This window comes from Tachyglossus aculeatus, chromosome 6 (genome assembly GCF_015852505.1).
Source record: "Tachyglossus aculeatus isolate mTacAcu1 chromosome 6, mTacAcu1.pri, whole genome shotgun sequence".
Lineage (NCBI taxonomy): Eukaryota > Metazoa > Chordata > Mammalia > Monotremata > Tachyglossidae > Tachyglossus > Tachyglossus aculeatus.
The window spans coordinates 30,237,354-30,261,731 of NC_052071.1; the positions used below are offsets into that span (position 1 = coordinate 30,237,354).

General features: G+C 41.8%; 1 protein-coding gene across 6 annotated transcripts in view; it reads left to right on the forward strand.

The window, feature by feature from the left end:
• Window positions 1-24,378, forward strand: part of FGF13 (fibroblast growth factor 13) — a 359,287-nt gene that overhangs the window by 263,893 nt on the left and 71,016 nt on the right. For 5 of the 6 annotated variants that reach the window (XM_038748477.1, XM_038748475.1, XM_038748480.1 and 2 more), the window contains one exon: window positions 20,363-20,473. In XM_038748477.1, the coding sequence (XP_038604405.1) occupies window positions 20,363-20,473 (111 nt within the window). Of the gene's footprint in view, window positions 1-18,089; window positions 18,337-20,362; window positions 20,474-24,378 lie in introns of those variants that run through there. The other variant, XM_038748479.1, reaches the window with a different exon arrangement.

Below are 24,378 nucleotides of genomic sequence, written 5' to 3' on the forward strand. Positions count from 1 at the left end.
CTAGTCATAGAAATGAAAAATGGTAAAAGCAACTGGATCTGCAGCAGAAATCCAAAAGCAGGGAGGTACTAATGCTCAGAAATCTGCACAGTGTTTTAACATTTGGATTAATGAGGAATTGCCATGAGACTTCAAAGATGTCACCCTGATTACTATCATCTAGAGGGAGCATGCTTTACAAGGGTCACTGTCTTTACATGTGCATAATGCAGAACTGTTTGTCTGTCATACATCAACTTTTTCAACCACCTCTGCCCACACAAATAGGATTTCACCATGTGTGGCATCTTCTGCAAAAATGAAGAACATATGCACATCTGTGTCTATACCTTTAGTTTCATAACTATAGATACCATTACATCTATGAACAATGTGGGGAGATTTACAGGCTCAGTAAGTCTCAGCCCATCCTTGAATGTTCTACCACCCAATAATGAAAGTAAAAAAGCCAAATAGCTGTGAAAAAAGAAACTTAATGGGTTGTATACAGAGGTAATACTTGACTTTTTATCTCAAGTTTACAATCAGATTTCCTGTTGGAAATTAAAGGCTTGTGAAAGCTATAAACTGTAAAATTACTTCTACATAATGTTGACCTATACATTTATTCTCTACATATTTTGTATCCCTTAAGCCTCTTAGATTACTATTGTGGAACTTTTTAATACTTGTCTTATGCTATAATTTATTTTAGGATTAATTATATTTTTATTTTTAGCAAAAATTAAAATTGGAAATGTATAGTCCCTAAAATGTAAGCTCATTGTGGGCAGTGAATGTGTTTACCAACTATGTATTGTACTCTCCCAAGTGCTTAGTACAGTGCTTTTTTAATGGCATTATGTGTTTACTATGCTAGGAACTGTACTAAGATCTGTGTAGATTCATATCCCACCTGGGCCTCACAGTGTTAATCCCCATTTTATAGATGAGGTAATTGAGCCACAGAGAAGTTTAGTGACTTGTCCAAGGTCAAACAGCAGGCAAGTGGCAGAGCCAGGATTAGAACCCAAGTCCTCCTGACTCCAGACCCATACTTTATCTACTAGGCACACTGCTTCTCTGTGTGCTCTGCACACAGTAAGTGCTCAATAAATATTATTGATTGATTAATAGCATTAATTGATAAAATGTTTTCTGCAAACCTTTTTGTAAGACTATTACAATGTTAGATTTTATGGATTGGTAATCCAAATGAAAATGTTTTTGAATTTTCATCCTAATTTAGTCTATGCTAGAAGACTAGTAGCAAATTTATCCTGAGTTGTCACTTCGAATAATACTCTTAAGGCAAAATGATTGTAATGATTTATGAGGCAAAATATAGTAATGACATTTATTTTCTCTCCTCGATCTGCTAATTCGTATATTTATTTTCAAATCGTCTGCTGTGCATTTTCAAGTGATTCCTTTCCTATGATCTATTAGTAAAGAAAACGTATGCTATTAACTTTCCGTTCACATGCTGCAACAAACATAGGTTTGCTCATGTACTGTTAAATAGATGTGGCCAAGGACTTGCTTATTTCAAAAATTCAAAACTAGCATTCTTATCTGAGTGTTCCGTTTGACTTAATCCTTTCTGAGCCATGACATATCCAATACTTGTTTTGGGTCCAGCAAGTATTCATCCTAATTAACCATGCAAGCCAAATTTTGAAGGGTTCAACTGTGTACCTAGCACACTTGTGTAAATAAGTGACACCTTTCTGCATATCTGACTAGTCATTTGGCCCAAGTATAGCATAATGGTTCCAATACAGAGTGGGATACAAACAAACAAAGCACACTGGGTATGAATGGATTGTTTTCCCACTAAATATTGCCTTTCTTGGATCTACAATGTTTAATAAAAATAATTTGATTTTATATTAATGAATTTTGTCTTAAGGTCCAGGGTGACCTAAATGTTAAGAATCTGTTTTTGCTACAGAATAGATGAACACTGACTTATGAAACAGGCTGGAACTAACAATGAAAATAATTGCTAGATACAAAATAATCAAAATGTCTAGACTTATTCCATCTTGTGTAGCGAGTTTAAATTAGTGTTTACCATTTCACTGCCATAAACAATGCATTTTGGGGCCATTTTAAGCAGAGTCTCATAATATCATGAACTCACATATCTTTCCTTAAACTTCATGGTAAGATACACACACTTAATAATTATAGTATTAAGTGCTTTCCATGCTCCAAGAACTGTGCTAAACTCTGGGGTAGATATAAACTAATATGTCTGGACACAGCCCCTTTCCTATACATGGTTTATAATCTGAAAGGTAGTGAGAGATGAGGAATGCTGTGGTCTGTTGGTTCTGGGAAGCAAAAGAGTTTCTTAAAGCCAGTGGTCAGGAGTTTCTCCTTAATGGTTAGCAGAATGGGGAGACTTGTACAGAGTGATGCATTGTGGGATGCTATTAGTGGTTCTTTTCATCATGCTTCTAAACATTTAATGGTCAGAAGTAATGAAAAATATAACACAGATAAAGCTAGCTATACAATCTGATTTAGGCACCCTTGTTTGCCCACACTTCAGGAAGAATGTAGTGGCATTTTCTGTTTTTGTTGTTTTTGTTAGTTTTTAATGGCATTTGTTAAGCGCTTGTTATGTGCCAATCACTTACTATGTGCTAGGCAGCATACTAAACTCTGGGGTAAATACAAAATAATCAGGTTGGACACAGTCCATGTCCCACACGGGGCTGTCATAACCTCCATTCTCCAGATGAGGTAACTGAGAAACAGAGAAGTTAAGTGACTTGCCCAAATTTACAAAGCAAGCAAGTGGTGGAACTGAGACTAGCTGGAATTGGCTGGGATTTGGCTCCCAGGCCCATGTTCTCTCCACTAGGTCAGGCTGCTTCTAGACTGTGAGCCTATTGTTGGTAGGGACCGTCTCTATATGTCGCCGACTTGTACTTCCCAAATGCTTAGTACAGTGTTCTGCATATAGTAAGCGCTCAATAAATACGATTGAATGAATGAATGCATGATGTGTTTCATACTGTTTCATACCTAAGAAATTTTGGGCAACTGTGGGAAGACTGTGTTCCTTTGGAACCTTTTAATCTCTGATTCTCTCTGTGGTTCTTACAGTGTCCTTCACTGTATTTTACCCTGTAAAAACAGTGATGTGATTAAAGTCTTCAGACAGGGCTAACTTTACCTGCATTCTGGTGAAGGGTGGAATAAATTGCTTTCCTAGTAACACTCTCTGTTAGTGTTTCAGCAACTATCTTTCTCTTTTGCATGTAGAATATTCCTGTCATATCTACAGATCACCTCTGTCCCTCCAAATCTCTGAGTAACAGTAGGCTAGAATCCCTTATTTCAGGCACTGTCCTGTCTTTATGTTGAATGAAGGTGATTGAAACATCATTAAGGGAGGTTTTGGGTTCCCACGCCCCAGAGAATTCCCTTTAGAGATCTGACATGAGCAACACCATCAGGCTTTGGTCTTTCTCCTCCTCTGGCTTCCCTCCTTCCCCCATTCACCAAGTGCTTAGTACAGTGCCCCGCACAAAATAAGCACTCGATAAATACCATTGATTGATTGATGGATCGATCCACCTGAGGTTTGCCTGGCCTCCCAAAGGTATGAATCAGGGGAAATCCCAAAGCTACTTGGACCTTGTAATTTAACCAGGCAGCCTTGGGGCATTAGGAGGAGTTGAAGGGTAGCTTTTATTTACTTCTTTTTGAGGAGTTGGCGGTAGCTTTTATCTACTTTTCCTGGTCATTCCATATTTTGGGCTGGACCTTTTCCATCCCGTCTCTTATTTCAGTCTTTCCTGCTCTTCTCACCTAATACCTCAGGCCTAACACTTTTATTCACCTGAAGACTCTGAGGGAAAACTCTTAATTCAGCAGAACAAGAAAAATAATAATAATGTTGGTATTTGTTAAGCGCTTAATATGTGCAAAGCACTGTTCTAAGCGCTGGAGTAGATACAAGGTGATCAGGTTGTCCCACGTGGGGCTCACAGTCTTCACCCCTATTTTACAGCAGAGCTCACAGTGCTTCAATAGCTCTTCCCATTATAAAGGCTAAACCGAATGAAAAGTCTAACTGAAAAGCAGTAGCTTATAATAATAATGGTATTTGTTAAGTGCTTACTGTATGCCAAGCACTGTTCTAAGCACTGGGGTAATAATAATAATAATAATGGCATTTATTAAGCACTTACTATGTGCGAAGCACTGTTCTAAGCGCTGGGGAGGTTACAAGGTGATCAGGTTGTCCCACGGGGGGCTCATAATCTTAATCCCCATTTTACAGATGAGGGAACTGAGGCCCAGAGAAGTGAAGTGACTTGCCCAAAGTCACACAGCTGACAGGTGGCGAAGTGGGATTCGAACCCATGACCTCTGGCTCCCAAGCCTGTGCTCTTTCCACTAAGCCACGCTGCTTTTCAGCTTATGACCATTTCTGCTAGACACAAGCTAAATGGCAGGTTGAAAACACAACATGACTCTTCATTTTAACTCACATCTTCAAATGCTTTTTCATGCCCTTGCTAGAAATTGGAACTCTAGTAGGTCATCAAAAATCCTCAATTATTGGAACAGATTAATGTTTTGGAGTTCTAAGGATTTTTGATTGTGTATTCCACAACAAATGGTGGACTGAATGTACCATAGCCATAACAGAGTATTATATAATCTTAGTGGATGCTCTAGGTGGCCTGGGTGTGAATAGTGTATTAAAGCCAGGCATCATGGATGCAAGTTGGTCAAACCGTCCTGCCGATGACAAATATATGTATTGTTTGTTATGCCTCTTGACCAGCAGGGGATTTGGCATATTTGTTAAATTTAGCCATGCTTATTTTAGATCTGTGTGTGATTGTTATAAGACATATAGCTATTCTCTGATTTCAAGGGCAACGGTGCTGATAGTAAGATTTTATCAGGGAGTATGTGTGTGACCGATAAGACCAATGCATGACTGACACTATCTGTAAATACATGTCAGGCCCTAAAAGTAGTGAAAATTGGCCATGTCCATCAGTCCTCCAACATCACCTCCTCTTTTACAATGGCAGGTGCCTAGTTGACACCCATTGGTCCCTATTGTGTTAGATTTGGAAAATGCCTTCATCTGCAAACTCTGACCTTGGAAAATTGGCTTTTGGAAACTAGCACAGAAAACATGTATCTGGTAGTTTTTAGGTGAATTTTAATTTTGTATTGTTTGTGTTGATTAGAGAGGGACAGTAATACTAATAATAATATTAAATGTGGTATCTGTTAAGCGCTTTCTATGTGCCAGGCACTGTACTAAGCATTGAGGTGGAAACAAGCAAATTAGGTTGGACACAGTCCCTTTCCCATGTTGGGCTCCCAGTCTCGATCCCTATTTTACAGATGAAGTAACTGAGGCCCAGAGAGGTGAAGTGACTTGCCCATGGTCACCAGCGGATGAGTGGTGGAGCCAGGATTAGAACCCATGACTTTCTGACTCCCAGGCCCGGGCTCTATCCATTACACCATTGCCTATCACATCTTTGTTGATCTGACCAAGTGCAGGCTGTCACAGGATGAAGTTTCCCAGTTAGCCTTCCCATGCCATTCTGGCAGGGTCCTGGGGAGTCAGGTCCAGTTGGGCCTAGGAAGCCAACTACTGAGTATTATTTTGCCAAACAGTTTGTCATGAGTCCAGCTGGCTGCTCCCACATAGGCAACCACCGCGCTGCTTCACCGGGAACCCTGCTCTCCAGTGCTTTCGATTTTTTTTTTGATGGTATTAAGTGCTTTCTAGGTGTCAAACATTGTTCTAAGTGCTGGGGTAGATTCAAGTGAATTAGGTTTGCCCTTGCTGAATTGTTCCATTAAGAGGTATCTGTAATCTTGTATCTATAGTGTATTTGGGAATTTAGGTGTGCCTGTCTCTGCCACTAAGATGTAAAATGCTTGAGGGCGGGAGCAATGTCTTCTTCTTTCTATTTATGAGCCCACATGCCTTGCACAGAGTAGGCACTTAAAACGCTGGTGATGGCTCCATTTCAGCTCACCCTAGAGTGGCCATCTGGATAGCACACTGTTGTGTATTCTTCTCCCATGTCCCTCTCAGTGAAGGTGTTCTGTGCCCACAGTTGACTGGCTAACAGTGGACCTACTAGGAATCTGTTGTTTGTGAAGATTTCTTGCCATTTGAAAAGCTCATCTTAAGCATGCACCTAGATGAGATTGATGAAATTGTGCCAGTAAATTGGTAGGTGCTTTCTGTTACAGATCCAGATCTCAAAGCTATAAAGAAAGTTGGATATTCCAATGGCTCTATAGATCTTCAGTACACTTTTACTCTTGATGCCATACTGAAGTCACAGTTTTTCAGCTGCCCAGAGGACATGCTAGTCTTCCTGATTTGATTTTCTTCCTCTTTGCTTATTCTTGCATTATCAAACTCAGTACAATGTGCTCCATCAGCAGGGTAGGGTTAAAGGCATTAAGTGAATCTGGGGCCAAGAGGGTATTATTTTGTCATGTCCTCATGAGTGGTTCTTTACTAACCCAGACCTGAATATTTGATAGTTGACTAAATAGAGAAATGGTTCATTTAAATATTCATTTATTCTTTTCTTGTTATATAATGATGAACTCTGAAAGATGTGGGGCTGTTCATTTCTGAATCTTCTTTAGAAGGCAGGAATAATAAAAAAAGGAAAATCTTAAATAAGGAAAGATGATTGAAGTATACCAGAAAAAAACATTTGAAAATAGGGACACAATGTAACGTATTGATTTTTTTCAATGCCCTACCTTTCTTATGAAAAAGAATAACTTTCTCAGTCTGGTTTGGATAGGATCAACACATATTAAAATCCAGCAGTGACATGCAATGGAAAAATTTGATGTCACTGTTTGAGTTAAGATTGAGCTAATCTCCCACAGAATCTTGGTTGCAATAGGTCTTTCATATATATATTTTTCTTAGGATAGCAAATATAAATTCCTTCTGCTGCAATAATTATTTTGTTTATGGTGACTGTTTTTTTCACTTTTTTACTGTCTGTCCATGGCATTTCTACTCTCAAATGATTCTAGAAATTAAGGTCTATTTTAAGTTTTTTTTTTTACTAGATCCAATTAAAGATGATTTCAAAAGATCACCAGCTCCTGTCTTTGTGGGGTCAAAGTCTCATCTCTCTGAGCAGTCTTTCTAAGGCAGCCAAAAGGTTAACGCAGTGTATGTCTAAATGGCATGAGTGAATGAGTATGGTGGAGAAAAAACAATAATACCAAGACTGGCACAACTGTGCCTTAAATGGTACAAGCCTTCCCACTGAATTTAACATTCAACTCTTTTCTATCCCTAAGAGTCAGTCATTCTAGCCTAATTGAAGTATAGCTTTTCCCCTCATTGTCAGCAAACAGGCAGGGGAATTGATATGAACGAGTTCATGACTCTCTCTTGTTTTCTGCCTGGTTTGACCTGAAATGCCAAAGAATGACTGTTAGAGGTGATCCAAAAAGAGATCATAAAGGTGTACACGAAGGTCATCCAGGACAGTTAGTAGTCAATTATGATCTTAGACTCACTGTTAGACTTACACTCATTGTGAAGTTGGAACCACCTTGTTGACGTACTCTAAATAAAGAGCAAAAAGAATAGAAGCCCTCCTATGTTCAGCACACTCAAAAGAAATAAGGGAGATACAGAAAATCCTAAGGCCCCAAAGGACGCTCTACAAAACCCCTGGTAATCATGCTCAAAATTGGTTCCCAAACAGAATAATGGCAAAAGATAATGTTTAATCATTATTTCAGATGTAAAAAATACAAAAATGAGTCAAATGGAGATTTGCAACTGTAGACCCAGCGATTAGTCAAAAGGTACAGAGAACATTTGACATGTGTTAGGAACCAAACTCTCCCAGTCCATGGCCACCTTTAGCCTAAGATTTTTTGTTTGGGAAAAGAATGGATTCGTAAATCCCCAAAGTAAAATTTTGTGTTCCTAGCCTATTTTACTCTAGATATTGGTTATGCAAAGAGAGAAAAGTCACCTTATAAAAGAGCAAAGCAGGGACCACTTTCCTTCCTAGCCGACTACAGATTGCAGAGGGTCAACAAACATTGAGAAAGCAGCATGGAAAAAAAGAGGCTTTCCTCTGGGAAGTCCCTTATGAAAACTAAGCTCTGCCTCAGGGGCTGATGTAGTTTTCTACCCTTGGAAGAGAAGGCAAACTCCTCTTTGAAAGCCTCAATGGCCTTTGCGAAATGTAGGTAACCAGCCCCTTGGCTTCCTAGTTCATGTAGATTTTTTTTTCCTTTTCTTCCCTATAATTCCCTTGCCAGACCTGATAGGAGAGTTTGAAAGCACACGGCTCTTACCTAGAAGACTGACTATTATCCAGCCAACATTCACATTTGTTCCTTGGTGACCTAATCTAGTAAAGTTTTATCAGCCTAATAGTACGAAGTTCTTCATAACGTCTAACTGAAATCTTCCATACTTTAAGTCCATTTACCCTTGTTTAGTCTTCAGTACAGATAAAGAATGACTTGTAAAAAATCTTCCCATTAAGAGGGTTCACATACTTGATGAACAGCATTCTTTTCTCTGGTCTAAATACATCCAGTTTCTTGTTATCTACACGTCCTATTTTCCATCCTGTTAAAAGAATGCTTCCAGTTACTCTTTTCTATGCCTTCAGATCCTCTATATCCTTCTTAAAATTTGAGGAGCAAAAACTGGCACACTATTCTAATAGGGATCTGAACAATATAGAGAGAAGGGTTCCTTCCTGATTCCTGTCTAATAATGTATCTTAGAACCATGTTGACTCCTTTAATAATGTTACTCATCTAGGTTTTTTATACTGTACATTTTCCTGTTTAGTCCTTCCTCATTCTTTAATTGTTTAATTGTTTGGTTTGTGTCCTTAAGTGTATCTCCTTGCACTTGACCTTAGCACATTTTATCCTTTTTTCTATAAAAACCTCGTGTTTCATTTTTCTAGGTCACTTTGAATTATATTCTGTTGCTGCAAAGTGTTGGTTAGTCCTCTCCAATTCAGTAATAACTGCTTTTTCTCAATTCTCTTATAATAATAATGTTGGTATTTGTTAAGTGCTCACTATGTGCCAAGCACTGTTCTAAGCACTGGGGTACATACAAGGTAATCAGGTTGTCCCACGTGGGGCTCACAATCTTAATCTCCATTTTACAGATGAGGTAACTGAGGCCCAGAGAAGTGAAGTGACTGGCCCAAAGTCATGCAGCTGACAAGTGGCGGAGCCAGATTTAGAACCCACGACCTCTGACTCCCAAACTCGTGCTCTTTCCACTAAGCCACACTGCTTCTCATCCAGGTCATCAAGAAAGATATTAAATAATGCTGGTTTTAGGATTGATCCCTGAGGGGCACCACTTAATGCTTTGCACCTTCTTCTCTCCCCCAACCCCTGCCCTCTCATTCCAGGTTGATGACTACTCTTCTAGTGTCTCTCTCAAGACAGCTAATCACAAAGCTAAGAGTTGAAGGTTAACATCATACTTACCCACTTGTCACTGAGCCCATCACTGGGCCTTAAAAATGTACAAAAAGATTATATCTATGGTTTCTTCCTTTTCTAAATAGAAGGAAATTCATTGATAGAGCAGAAATTATTCATGAAACTACATTATGCGGGTGACTTCCTAGTTGCCTATGCTCTTCAAGGTGAAAGGAATTCATTGATTATGCATCATGATATCTTTCAGTCAATTGATCAAATTTATTGAGCACTTACTGTGTGCAGAACACTGTTCTAAGCGCTTGGGAGAGTACAATAAAACAGATTAGTAGACACGTTCCCTGCCCACAACAAACTTGGAGTCTAGAGAAGGGGGAGGCAGACATTAATATAAATAAATAAATTGTGGCTATGTACATAAGGGCTGAGGAGCTGAAGGAGGGATTCATTCATTCAATTGTATTTATTGAGCTCTTACTGTGAGCACTGTACTAAGCGCTTGGAAAGTACTATTCATTAATTAATTCAATTGTATTTATGAGCGCTTACTGTGTGCAGAGCACAGTACTAAGCGCTTGGGAAGTACAAGTTGGAAACATATAGAGACGGTCCCTACCCAACAGTGGGCTCCCAGTCTAGTAGGGGGAGACAGACAACAAAACAAAACATGTAGACAGGTGTCAAAATCGACAGAACAAATAGAATTATAGCTATATGCACATCATTAAGAAAATAAATAGAATAATATATATGTACAAGTAAAATAAATACAGTAATAAATCTGTACAAATATATACAAGTGCTGTGGGGAGAGGAAGGAGGTAGGGCGGGGGATGGGGAGGAGGAGAGGAAAATGGGGGCTCAGTCTGGGAAGGCCTCCTGGAGGAGGTGAGCTCTTAGTAGGGCTTTGAAGGGAGGAAGATAGCCAATGTGTGGAGGGAGGGCATTGCAGGCCAGGGGAAGGATGTGGGCCGGGGGTCGACGGAGGGACAGGCGAGAATGAGGCACAGTGAGGAGGTCAGTGGCAGGCGAGCGGAGGGTGTGGGCTGGGCTGTAGAAGGAGAGAAGGGAGGTGTAGTAGGAGGGGGTGAGGTGATGGAGAGCCTTGAAGCCGAAAATGAGGAGTTTTTGCTTGGTTCGTAGGTTGACAGGCAGCCACTGGAGATTTTTGAGGAGGGGAGTAACATGCCCAGAGCATTTCTGTACAAACATAATCCGGGCAGCAGAGTGAAGTATAGACTGAAGCAGAGAAAGATGGAGGATGGGAGATCATACAGGATGCTGATTTGGTAAACCAGTTGGGATAGGATGAGAGATTGAGCCAGCAAGGTAGCAGTTTGGATGGAGAGGAAAGGGCAGATCTTAGCAATGTTGTGGAGGTGAGACCGGCAGGTTTTGGTGATGGAGTGGATGTGTAGGATGAATGAGAGAGCGGAGTCGAGGATGACATTCTATTCAGCAACAGAGACAATATCTGCCCACGCTGGGTTTACAGTCTAGAAGGGTAATAAAGGGTGCAAATCCAAGTGCAAGAGTGACACAGAAGGGAGTGGGAGAAGAGGAAATAAGGGCTTAGTTGGGGAAGGCATCTTGGAGGAGCTGTATTTTTAATAAGGCTAAATGTGGGGAGAGTGATTGCCTGATGGATATGAACAGGAAAGGTGTTCCAGGCCTGAGGCAGGACACGGGAAGGGACGGCGGAGATAGATGAGACTGAGGTACAGAGATGATGATGCCACTTTCAGTAGATTGGATCATGTAGATGCTGTGGTAAAGGCAAAGAAGACTCCACTTCGGAGAAGATCTCAAAAATTCCCAAATTCACATAAAAACATCGATATTTGTCTTCAACTTTCCTTTTACTGAGCATTCCTTTGGCAATTAGTTTTTGTGACTTTGAATCCGGTTTTGAAGAAAGACCTTTATTTCGAGACAATCATTGATATGTACTAACTGTCTATTGAGGCCAAACATAGTCCTAGGCACTGGGGAAAGCACAACAGAATCAAGATATGCCTTCGCTACCACATTCAGGATGGAGATTTGATAGTATTTGTAAAGACAGTGATAAAAGATAATTCACAGTGTAGTCCAGCAATACAACTCCCATTACAGGAACATTTCCCTTTATATTTAACATAAATTCATCAGTTTGTAAATAAGCCCATTTTCTCCTGTTCAGACTTCAGGGGTATGCTTGGTGAGAAGAAGCACTTTGGATTCACCATCTCAGCAATCATGCATGACTATCTTTGTGTGTGTAAATTTGCCTTCTCCAAGTCTCACATCCAGCCCTCTAATCCAGAGGTCACAACTTTAAATTGTGTTGGGTCTGGGTCATCGCTGCTGAGAAAAAAGAGTTACTTGGCTAAAGACATAGAGTAACAATTCATAGATGTGATGAATATTATCAGTTTATTTTATGTTTGTGAAAAGATGAATTGCAAATGTATAATGAGCTTTTTATGAGAATTATAGGATTTTGTTTTTCTAGAGAAAGAATCAATCAGTGTCTTGGCTGCATAGCAATTAGAAATGTCACCAGTAAATTTTGCAGTCTAAGTATATAGAAGATGAGCAGACAGCAGACATTGGGAAGACAGGTACACCATACTAATAGGCTCTAAGATCACCACTTTCATTCTAAAGTTGTCAGGATCTTTAAATCGAAAACTTTGTTAGGCATTTGTTAATGATGCCTAGCACCCCTAAATAATATGAATAGAAAATCCTGTTTATAATCAACGAATAGATGGATTATGTAATGTTTCATAATATTCACTCTTTCTGTTCCAGGAAGAGCAACAGGGCATTGACAAGGTTTTTTAGCTGCAATTTCCTGACTGAATTAGCTTAGCCTCCACTGATGACCTTAGTCCTACACTCTCAAAAAGCCTTTCTTTCAAGGCTTGCAAGCATAAATACTATGAAAAGGTGGCTCTACACATAGCTTAACCTCACCCCACACTCCCTAAATGATCAGAGACCTCCCAGGCTAGCCAGATCTAGATTAAGCCTGTGGTGTCTTGACTGTGTTGCTTTCCTACACGATTTTCCTCCATCAAAATTCACTCTTTCTTCCCTTCCCCACAACACATAACAACAATTGTGGTTCTTGTTGAGTATTTACTATGTGCCAGGCACTGTACTAAGTGCTGGGGTGGATACAAGTAGAGCTGGTTGGACACGGTCCCTGTCCCACATGGGGCTCAGTTTCAATCCCCATTTTACAGGTGAGGTAACTGAGACTCAGATAAATGAAGTGACTTACTCAAGGTCACAAAGCAGACATGTGGCAGATCCAGGATTAGAATCCATGACCTTCTGATTCCCAGGCCCATGCTCCATCCACTATGCCATACTGCTGCATTTAGGCCTCTATTTTTGAACATGTGGTTCCAACGCCTTCCCACATCATGTGGTTCCAATGCCTTCCCACATTCCTCACACTCCCACCCAACGTTACCAGACCTAAGTATCCCAGAAGCAGTGAAGTAAAACAGGAAATCTGCAGAGGAGAGAGAGTAGTAGTTAATAGTACTGGGTTGTTATTAAGCCACAGGAGACTTCAGGGATGATGGGTTCAGGATAGCCACCTTTGGTACATAAAGTTAATCCACCTTTATGGACAGAGACTCTCGTGTTTAGATATTATCGAATGTGATTATCTTGTACTTATCCCAGTGCTTAGTTCAGTGTCTGGCACATAGCAAGTGCTTAACAAAAACAACAATTATTATTATTATTATTATTATTAAAGGTTTCATAGGAGTCTTTAGTTTGTCATAGATTAGCAAACAAATCGTGAGCCCCCAATTTCTCTGCCTAATTGAGAAAAATGGATCCAGGCCCTACTCGAACTGTTTCATTTTGAATTTGACCCTCACCCCCTTTATTTCTCTTGAATGGACTTATAGGGGAAAAGAAGCAGGGAAATGAATGAAAACGTTAAGGAGTGATTATCTTCTTAAAAGGTAGAAGACACTTTAATGACCTCATGCTTTTGGGTTTCAAATAAAGTTTGTCCCTTCTGTATCTGGTGATGCTGCTGTTGCTGTTTAGTAGTCTGAGCTGCTGGGTTTTTACTCAACACAGTCACGTCTGTTTGGGTGTCTGACTCTCTCCAGGGATGGATCTTTAAGAGCATGTACCCTCAGACTCTGTGCTGCTCATCTGTGACCTGCCAAAGGAGATTTTCAGGGAACCAGAGAGAAAAATATACCTGAATAACACATACAACCCTCTCTAAAGCAGAAAATGCTTAAGCCTACTTCTCACTGCTTGTGTTTCACCTGAAATGAGGAGGAGGGGGGTACTAATTATATCTTGTTTTTTCTTTATTGTTATCGTTACCTAAAATATCTGTGCTTTGCTCCTGCCAGGACTGGAGAGAAGGGATTGCAACACTGAAAAGGATCCTTGAAGCACCAGGCTATAGTGCCCCTCCCTGCCTTGGTTCTAGTGATGTGGCAGGTAAAGATGGTGCTGGGATCTGTGGTTTGAACTGAGCCTGGGAAGCCCTGGAATCTCAGAAACAGGTGTGAAGAACAGGACTGAGTGGCAGTGATGAGAAGAGTCCTTAATGGGCTATTGCTTGACTAGCTGATAGGAGTGAGCGGATGTTGTTCTTCTTTTCCAGTGTATATCTGACACCTCAGTCTGGCCACACTTGTGTTTTGGGCTTTAGGAAAGGAGGTTGGCTGTTTTTTCTTCCTAGTGGAATGTACATGTCAGACACCACCATTTTCTAGCTGGCACATGGAACTCTCTAGGAAAATTCTTGACCAAGCTGACAGAGTTCCATGACAGGTTGGCACATTTTACTCTATGAAAAGTTACTCAGGCAAAATGCTTCAAGATGTTATGACAGATATGCCCTTTTTAATGGGTAATGATTGATCCAGGAAGGGCTTGGGGTTGGTGAGGATTCATCAATCCAGAGTGTGGAAAGCGCCTACAAGAAGCTCATGTTGTTGTTTTTTTTAATAAAAAAAACCCCTACATAATAAAAGCCCAGTGTGGGCAGGGGTTGTCTCTCTTTATTGCTGAACTGTACTTTCCAACTGCTTAGTACAGTGCTCTGCATTCAATAAGTGCTCAACAAATACAATCGAATGAATGAATAATTATGGTATTTGTTAAGCACTTACTATGTGCTAAGCACTGTTCTAAGAGCTTGGGGTACATACAAGGTAATCAGGTTGGACGCAGTGCCTGTCCCACATGGGGCTCACAGTTTTATTCACCCCGCAGGGCCAGCAGCAGTCTGAAGCAGGGGCAACCTCCAGATCGGGGGGAACTCTGGCCTCTGCCCAGTGAGGAGGAGTTACACAGATGGCATCATACTTATATTATAAATTACTTATTCATTCATATTAATGTCTATCTCCCCCTCTAGACTGTAAACTCATTATGGGCAGGGGATGTGTCTGCTAATTCTGTTGTACTGTACTCTCCCAAGTGTTTAATACAGCACTCTGCACATAGTAAGCGTTCAATAAATATTGATTGATATTGTCATTTGACTGGGAGGCAGCACCATGTTGGAATGTAGTTCACCTCTTTCATCTTGGGATTAGTAGAAATGATAGGATGTCCAGACAAATTTGTAAGCCAACTAAACACCTGTTATGTGAATTACACCTCCATCACTGATCCTCTAACATTAACCAATTGGATGCTTATCTTTGCTGCCAAATACTTATGCTATTGGGTTACTCGCTTCTCCTGTTTCAGAAAAGCACCCTATAAGTGTTTCTTATAGATTCTCACAGGGGGAGAGAAATCCAGAGAGTAATAATAATTGTGATATTTGTTAAGCACTTATGATATGCCCGGCACTGTACTAAGTGTTGGGGTAGATACAAGCAATCAGGTTGGACACAGTTCCTGTCCACTTGGGGCTCATAGTCTTAATTCCCCATTTTACAGATGAGGCAACTGAGGCCCAGAGAAGTGAAGTGACATGTCCAAGATCATACAGCAGATAAGTGGCAGAACTAGGATTAGAACCCAGGTCCTTCTGACCCCCAGACCCATACTCTATCCACTAGGCCACATTACTTCTCTAGATGGAATAGCATTCCACCAATCTAGGGTAATAAAACATCTCATACTTCCAATCCAAACTTGTTGCAGCTGCTGAGTGGCCTGGTAACATCATCAATGGTATTTATTGAGTGACAACTCTGTGCAGAGCATTGTACTAAGTGGCTGGGAGAGTACAATATATCAAAGTTGGTAGAGATCTTCCCTACCCAAAATGAGCTTACAGTTTAGAGGGGGAGACAGACACTAATATAAATAATTTATAATGTATCATTAAAGGGTATGGTCATAAGTACTGTGGGGCAAATATCAAATGTGCAGAGGTCACAGATCCAAATGCAGAGAGGATGCAGAAGGGAAAGGGAGCTGGGGAAAAAAGGGCTTAATTGGGGAAAACCTCTTGGAGGAGATTTGACCTTAATAAGGCTTTGAAGGTGAGGAGAGTGGTGGTCTGGCATATATGGGTGAGGAGGGAATTCCAGGCCAGGGGGAGGATGTGGAAAAGGGTTTGGCGGTGAGAGAGATGAGATCTGGGCACTGTGAGGAGGAGTGAAGTATGCAGGATGGGCTGTAGTAAGAGATGAGTGAGGTAAGGAAGGAGGGGTTAAGCTGATTTGAATGCTTTAAAGCCAATGCTCAGGAGTTTCTGTTTGATGTGGAGGTGGATGGGTAGCCATTGGAGGTTCTTGAGGAGTGGGGAGACATGGATTGAACTTTTTTTAGAAAAGTTATCCATACAGCAGAGTGAAGTATGGACTGAAGTGGGGAGAGACAGGAGGTAGGGAGGTCAATGAGGAGGCAGATGCAGTAGTCATGGTGGAATTGAATGAGGTCTTGGATCAGTGTGGTAGCAGTTTGGATGGAGAGGTAAGGGTGGATTTTAGTGATGTTGTAATTTAGTGACAGATTGAATATGTGGGTTGAATGAGAGGGATGAGAACAGGATGATGCAAGGTTATGAGGCTTGTGAGGCAGGGAGGATAGTGGTATTGTCTATAGTGATGGGAAGGACGAGAGGAGACCAGAGTTTGGGTGGGAAGATAAAGACTTCTGTTTTGGACATGAGCCTGACTAGTTTTTTTTCAGACTGTAAGCTCATTTGGGGCAGGAAATGTGTCTACCAACACTATTACATTGTACTCTCTCAAACGCTTGGTACAATGCGCTCCACATAGTAAGCACTCAATAGATACAATTGATTGAAAATCCTTGGAGATGTTTCAGTCATTTGAAGGGACTAAAAAGTAAACAGATGAATTGTGCACATACTGCTTAGTTTAGCATATTGATTGAACCTGGAAAGAGGAGGAGGCAGTAATGGGAGAGTCAGAAGGGCACAGAGGGACCCGGTGATGCCCATTTCAACATATAACAGAATTGCCATGGATTCCCTAAGCTGGCAGGTTTCCTATGTGAGGACTCAATCAGATCCTAGAGCCAGAAACCACTATTGGTTCATGCCCAAAATCTGAGTTTTTCTCTGATGTTTCTCAATCTACTGGAGGGAGAGAAAACTGAGTTCATCCATCAATCCCTGACTGTAATTGAGGAAAGCCGTGTGTGCGTGTGTCTGAGACAGAGACATAGGGATGGGTGTCTGTGTCTGAGACAGGGATGGGTGAAGAAGCAAAGATGGTTTAAAGGAAAGTCTTGGGATGATAGAAAGGAAACTCGCCATTGCTCAGGGGGTGATACATGAAGAAGCATGTTTAAATCTGCTGATTTAAAACCTCTCCTCATCTCTGCAGGCTGTAGGTCGGGCCCCTCGTTGCAATGGAGGAGGAAGGGAATTGGGGGCGACTCGGATTAGAATGTTAAATGAGAAGTGCGCCTAAACCACTGGGTGGCATCCCCGGGTGCTCGCGGGAGTGTGTAGGTGTCTATGTATGTGTGCATATATGTGGGTGTGCGCGCACTAGCTGCCGGCTCCGCTGCAGTGCAAGCTGCTGCTGCTGCTGCTCCTGAGCCCGTCTCGGAGCTTTGTGCCTCCACAAGTGTCGCCATGCGAAATTCAAGCGCTAGCAGGGGGGAGCAGTCCTTCGGGCTGCAGCTCCCCGGGGAATCCCGAGCACCTCGCTGAGGCTCCGGGAGGCTGCAGCTGCAGCCACAGGAGCAGGTGCAGCAGGAGCAGCTGCAGCAACAGCCCTCGCACTCCCGCCCCAGTGCCTCCGGCTCTCCCTCTTTACCCTCCCAGCAGGAAAGGGACCCAGGGGCGCCGGCCCCCCCTCTTGACAGGTGTTCGCTTGCAAGGGGCCGTGCAAGCCCGGGGGACAAGACAAGATGCGATCGGTTACCTGCTCCAGCCCCGTCGGAGACCTGTTCGGGCGCCAACTTCTCCCGACCGCCGCGGCGGGAAGTTGCAAGGAATAAAAATCCCGGGCTCCGGGACGGGGGAGGGTCGGAGGGGAGGGTCTCCCGCCCCTCGCAAGGGGAGGGGGAGAGAGCCCCAGCCGACACCGATCGCAGCCCCAACTCCAGACCGGTTGGACCGCAGCCTGGGGAAGCTGGGGCCTGGGCAGGGAGACATGCCGGCTGCCAGGAGCCCCTGGGTCTGACGGCCAGGTGAGGAGGAGGAGGAGGAGGAGGAGGAAGAGAGGCGGCGGTGGTAGTTGGTAGTAGTGGTGGTGGTGGTGGTCATGGCGGCGGCGATCGCCAGTTCCCTGATCCGCCAGAAGAGACAAGCCCGGGAGCGAGAGAAATCCAACGCCTGCAAGTGTGTCAACAGCCCCAGCAAAAGCAAGGGCAGCTGCGACAAAAACAAGTTGAATGTCTTCTCCCGGGTCAAACTCTTTGGCTCCAAGAAGAGAAGAAGGAGAAGACCAGGTCTGCGGGGGGAAACCTCTCATTTTTTTATTTTTCTTTTTTAGCCTGGGGATGGGTTTCCGACGGGGGTTTTTATTCGGCTTGGGTGTTTTTGGTGGGGAGTTTTGATGTACTGTCACCCGTCCATCGTAGAGTAGTGCGTTCCAGTCGGTAATCGTGCGTGGGAAGGGGATGGATTTCTCGCCGCCCTGGTGACAGCAGCACGCTTGCTGCATTGGCACTGCCCGGGGATAGCCACTCCGCACGCAACACAGCCAGGCAAGAGCTTCATGCATGTAACATACATGTAACATACATGTAACGCCCCCTTGGAGCCCAGGCAGGCGTCGTGACCCGTTCAGGACTGGCCCGGGAGTAGCGCTCTCGCAGCCCGGGCCTGGCCTACGTTTGCACCAGCCTTAATTAATCGGGGAAACCACGGGAATCCCCCTGGCACGGCTTCGTAATTCGTGGGCCTGGCACGTTCTCCACACCCCAGGGGATGTGGACTTGCTCCGTCTCTCTCCTTGCGGGCTGTGGGTTCCCTTGAGCATCTGGTAAAAGGGGTTTTTTTTTTTTTGCAGGTTTGCAGCTGTGAGATCGCTGCTGGGCTCCCCCGAAATGTGCATGTCCCCAAGCGGTGGGGTGGTGGAGGGAGCCAGAAATGGCCAGCAGCTTTTGGATGGGATGGAAATTAGGAGTAACCAGAGAGTCAGGCCTTAGGTACCTTTGACACACGTTTTGGGGTCACTGGGAAGCGGTATCTCTACTCAGGCTAAGGTAATAATAATGATGATATTTGTCAAGCGCATATTATGTGCCAAGCACTGTTCTAAGCGCTTGGGTAGATACAGGGTAAACAGGTTGGCCCACGTGGGGCTCACAGTTTTAATCCCCATTTTACAGATGAGGTAACTGAGGAACAGAGAAGTTAAGCGCTTTCCCAAAGTCACACAGCTGATAAATGGTAGTGACGCTTGATCTCACATGCCTCAATCAGATACACTTCCCAAAGATCATTTTCATGCATTTAATGCCGGGTGTGTGTGACAAGGAATCAAAACACTCAACTGTCATTTGCCTGAAAATATACATTGCAATAGGTAGATGATTACTTCAAGGAACTCTTGAAATACGAAAGCTAGCTTCTCATTTTCCCCAATATACCTGCTGAGCTTTAAGCTAATACTAAAGCTAGACTACTAGAAATCATGATTGTGTAGCTAGAGTAATCAAGTGACAATTATTTCGGTGAGGACTTATGGTTTCAGCGAAAACGGCGGGGGTGGGGTGTGTGTGTGTGTGTGTGGTGTGTATGGGTGGATATGTGTGGCTGCTGCGTCCTTATTTCTATTCGAAATTTGAAAATTGTGACTAAATTCTGTAGGTAATCAAAGGCTTTGGCTTTCCATTTCCTCAGTGATTATCATGGAACTGTAAATGACTTTTAAAATTGGTATTTAATAGTTGGTTTTTCTCTCTCCAATACCTATTCAACACCTAAATCCCTTTATTTCATTTCCTATTCTGAATGAGAAGATTGTTCCTGATGATACATGCTTTTTTAATTTTTCTAGACCCGGACGATCTTTTACATTTTATTAAAAGTGAGTTCTGAGACTAACCTAGGTAGCTGCTGTATGTTTTGGTCCCTGATTGGCATGCGACTCCTAATTATCTCAGTAGCTCTCATTTTCCTTCCATATGACAAATCACACCTTGTTAAAAGGCAGAATATGATGTTTGCCAGCACTTTCCTAATCTTAAATGAGATAGAGGACAGCACTGAAAGCCAAGTGACACAGTGTGTTAGAATTTGTACTCTCTGGAAGCAACTTCAGTGTGTTACCTACATTACTCTAAACGAATCATTAATCATTTTCAAAAGTCATTTATAATCAAGTGATTTTTCTCTACTAGGAACTCTTGAAAGACTGCGTTTTAACACTTTTCATTCTGAGTTTTTTTGAAGGATTTGGGAAGTTTGAAATCTGGAGCTATCCTGTTTGAGTGCACATTTTATACCTCATTGTTGTTTTATTTGCAGAGCCTCAGCTTAAGGGTATAGTAACAAAACTATACAGCAGGCAAGGATTCAACTTGCAGCTCCAAGCAGATGGAACAATTGATGGCACAAAAGAGGAAGACAGTACTTACGGTAAGTTGCTCCAGATACACTGTAAGATCCTGGTCTGTTGGGGAAGTGGTGTTTTATCATTATACACTGATGTGGACTCCCGTGATGGATGGGTGAAGCAACATTCATCTTATACGACTCCGTTTTTCCAGATTTTACTAATAGGAAGGGGAATACAAAACCAATTAAAAAACAGTGAACCACAGGAAATAACGTTGACACCATTTGAAAGGCAACCGAAATGTCATCTCCATGGTACTCTAGATAGGTTTAATAACAGTCCTTTGGATTTTATTACATTTTCCCAACAGAAAATTTACTCACCCACACACTGTGACTGAAATAGAATGTTATCTCCACCCTTAAGATGGGTCTCATTCTAAGAGAATAGAGTTTTTTCATATTATGAGAATTCATCAGTGTAACATCTCCCTTTTTTTATTGTGGTAGACAACTGAATTTAATTGTGATTTTTAGCATTACAGGTATCTTGGATAGCTAGGTAAAATGGTTTATTTCTTTCATCGAAGATAGAAGTAAGATTCAAAGATTGAACTGAATAACTCTATCAACATTTCATTTGCAACTGTTTTAAAACTAAGAAATTCAAAAAGTTTCACATCCTGTAGTTTAAAATGATTCAGTATACTGGGTATTCAGCTGGTTAAAAGGAAGCCTTCAGGCATTTCTGCTTATTATTTCTAAAAGGTAAGATTATCAATGGTATTTATTAAGCATTTGTTATGTGCAGAGCACGGTGCTAAGAGCTTGGGAGGGTACAGTAGATTTAGTAGATGTGATTCCTGCCCTCAAGAAGCTTACAGTCTAGTGAAGATAATAATATTATAGTACTACCCGGTGGTCATCAGTCACTTACACAAAGTTTGTTCATGTCATTGCTTTAATTCCTGAGAAGCTCTAAAATTTTATTCTGTCTTGAAACTTTACTTTTGAAATCAATACATTCATATATTTTCCACTTATTTCTTTCTCCTCTTAGCGCTACTTCTCACTGATATGTTGCTGTACACAGGTTTAACTTTAGAAAGTACTTTAGTACTCCTATATAATCTAAAAAGATTATATGAGGCTAGTTTTATCCAGATTCACAATAAAAAAGGTACCATTGCAAGCCGCCCCCCCCCCCCCCCCCCCAAACTGGGTAGTAGTGTTTTATCGATGTAAAATCATAATGATGAAAGAATGGTGTCATTCTATTTAAGATCAAAGCAGCTTGCATGTCTTACTGACTTCTTGGGCAATTTTATACAAGTCTGCTGGTTTTTCAGTGGCTCAATTTCCTTTATAAGAATTTTAGGGATGTAATTGCTTAATGCTTTTTAAGCAGTATACATTTTCCCTCAATAATACAATAAGTTTTTGAAATGCAATGAAAGTGATATATGAAAGTTCTATCTATTCAGAATCATTCTTCAGAAATGTTGGCAGTTTTGTTGTCATTATTTTAAATTTTGTCAAATGATTTCCAGTATTTCAGCTTTAATTGATTGAAATTAGTCAAGTTGGTGTTATCATCAGAATATAAGCCAGTAATCTTCCATTTGTCACACTATTTTCACTGTCAACGCCATATGCCAATTTATTAGTAAAATTAAATGTTTTAATATTGGACAAGAGAATGATTAAAGTAGTTTCCTGCACAATCATCCAAATTCATCTCTCTCCCCCATATATTTGATCTGGTGAATTCAGTTTATGTTATATAGATTTTTTTTTTACAAAACTTAATGTCAATCAAAATAAATTAAGCATTAGAAATTAGCCCTTGTAAATCATTCATGGCTCAGAGGACCTGGATACTTAAGTTCTAGTAGTCCTGATTCTTCCACCTTGTGCCAACCAGATAGGCCCAGCAGGAATCTGGAAAAATAGCTATTGTAGGCAGCAAGGACTGCACTGGCTAGCGAGGCCTGCTGGGTCATGGGCACAGGTTCATAGAGCACAGGTTTGGCATTGGGTTGCAGTCACTCCTGCTCTCAATGGGTCCAGCATGTAAAAAAGACCTTCTTGTGTACTCGGTAATGTATTGCCCACTTTCTCTTTCCCCTCGGTATCCCGTCAGGACCATGACTGACAGGGACGAGGGGTTGCGAGTGGCAGGGCCCAAGCCATTTGCACTCCAATGAATTCTTTCACATTTCTTCTCAGTTCTGAGACCAAGTTCCTTCCTTTGGAGAATAGTTTATCTTTTTAAGTGGTCAAGAACACATTTGGTGAAGAGTTACAGTAGATCATATATCCAAATTATGAAACAATTTTATTTTTTTCCTTTGAGAAGTGTACTTTGGTCTCTGGGGAAGTCTTAAACACTATAAACCTCCAAAACCCATAAATTGTGTCTGGATGAACGTCTTGGGGACTCTCCACAGGAAGTTTGGTAGAGAACTTGTCCTGAAAAAGGACAGTATTTGGGGGGATAATGCTTTGAAAGCAGCTATAGTTTATAAGATGAAAGTTTTTCCAATATGTAGCTGGAGTAGGGGAATTGCATGGCCTAATGGAAAGAGCACAGGCCTAGGAGTCAGAGGACCTGGGTTTTAATCCTTTTTCTGACAATTGCTAACTGTATGATGTTTGGCAAGTCACTTAACTTCTCTGTGCATCAGTTTCCTCAACTGTAAGATGAGAATGAAAAAATTCCTCCCATTTAGACTGTGAGCCATTTGTGGGAAAGGGACTTTATCTGGCCTGATTAACTTGCATTTACCCCAGCACTTAGAATAGTGTTTGACACGCAATAAGCGCTATACAGATACCATAATAATAATAATAATAGGTATAAGGGAAATCCTGGAGTTGTCTTACACAGTGTTTTCTCTCCAAGTTGTTTCCTTCATGTCCAGATTTGTAACATCTATCTCTTAAAAAGTAATTATATTCTACCAAAGAACATAAAAAATGCTTTGTAGTCTCCTGAAGATATAAACTTTGACCTTCAATGGTACATTTGTGCATTTTCAAATCGAACACTCTGTACTGTCATCATCCCTATGCCCAGACTTATAATTGGATGATGGACCAATAAGAATTTTAATAAGCTGACATTTCACAGATCCTAATGTAAAAGTCAGAAGGCAGATAAGAATAGGGAGAGGTGAAACTCAAATGAGAGTCGATTTTTCTCATTGCCATTTTGGGTAAAATATTTGGTGGAGAAGAATATTGAGTTTATTGACCTTAATCAATCAATCAATTGTATTTATTGAGCACTTACTGTGTGCAGAACACTGTCCTAAGAGCCTGGGAAGTACAAGTTGGCAACATATAGAGACAGTCCCTACCCAACAGTGGGCTCACAGTCTAGAAAGGGGAGACAGAGAACAAAACCAAACATATTAACAAAATAAAATAAATGAAATAGATATGTACAAGTAAAATAAATTAATAAATAGAGTAATAAATATGTACAAACATATATACAGGTGCTGTGGGGAAGGGAGGGAGTTAAGACGGGGGGGATGGAAAGGGGAACGAGGGGGAGAGGAAGGAAGGGGCTCAGTCTGGGAAGGCCTCCTGGAGGAGGTGAGCTCTCAGTAGGGCCTTGAAGGGAGGAAGATGGGCAGAGGGAGGGCATTCCAGGCCAGGGGGATGACGTGGGCCGGGAGTCGATGGCGGGACAGGCGAGAATGAGGCACGGTGAGGAGATTAGCGGCAGAGGAGCAGAGGGTGCGGGCTGGGCTGTAGAAGGAGAGAAGGGAGGTGAGGTAGAAGGGGGCGAGGTGATGGAGAGCCTTGAAGCCAAGGGTGAGGAGTTTCTGCCTGATGTGCAGATTGATTGGTAGCCACTGGAGATTTTTGAGGAGGAGAGTAACATGCCCAGAGTGTACCTGGACAAAGACAATCCGGGCAGCAGCATGAAGTATGGATTGAAGTGGGGAGAGACACGACGGTGGGAGATCAGAGAG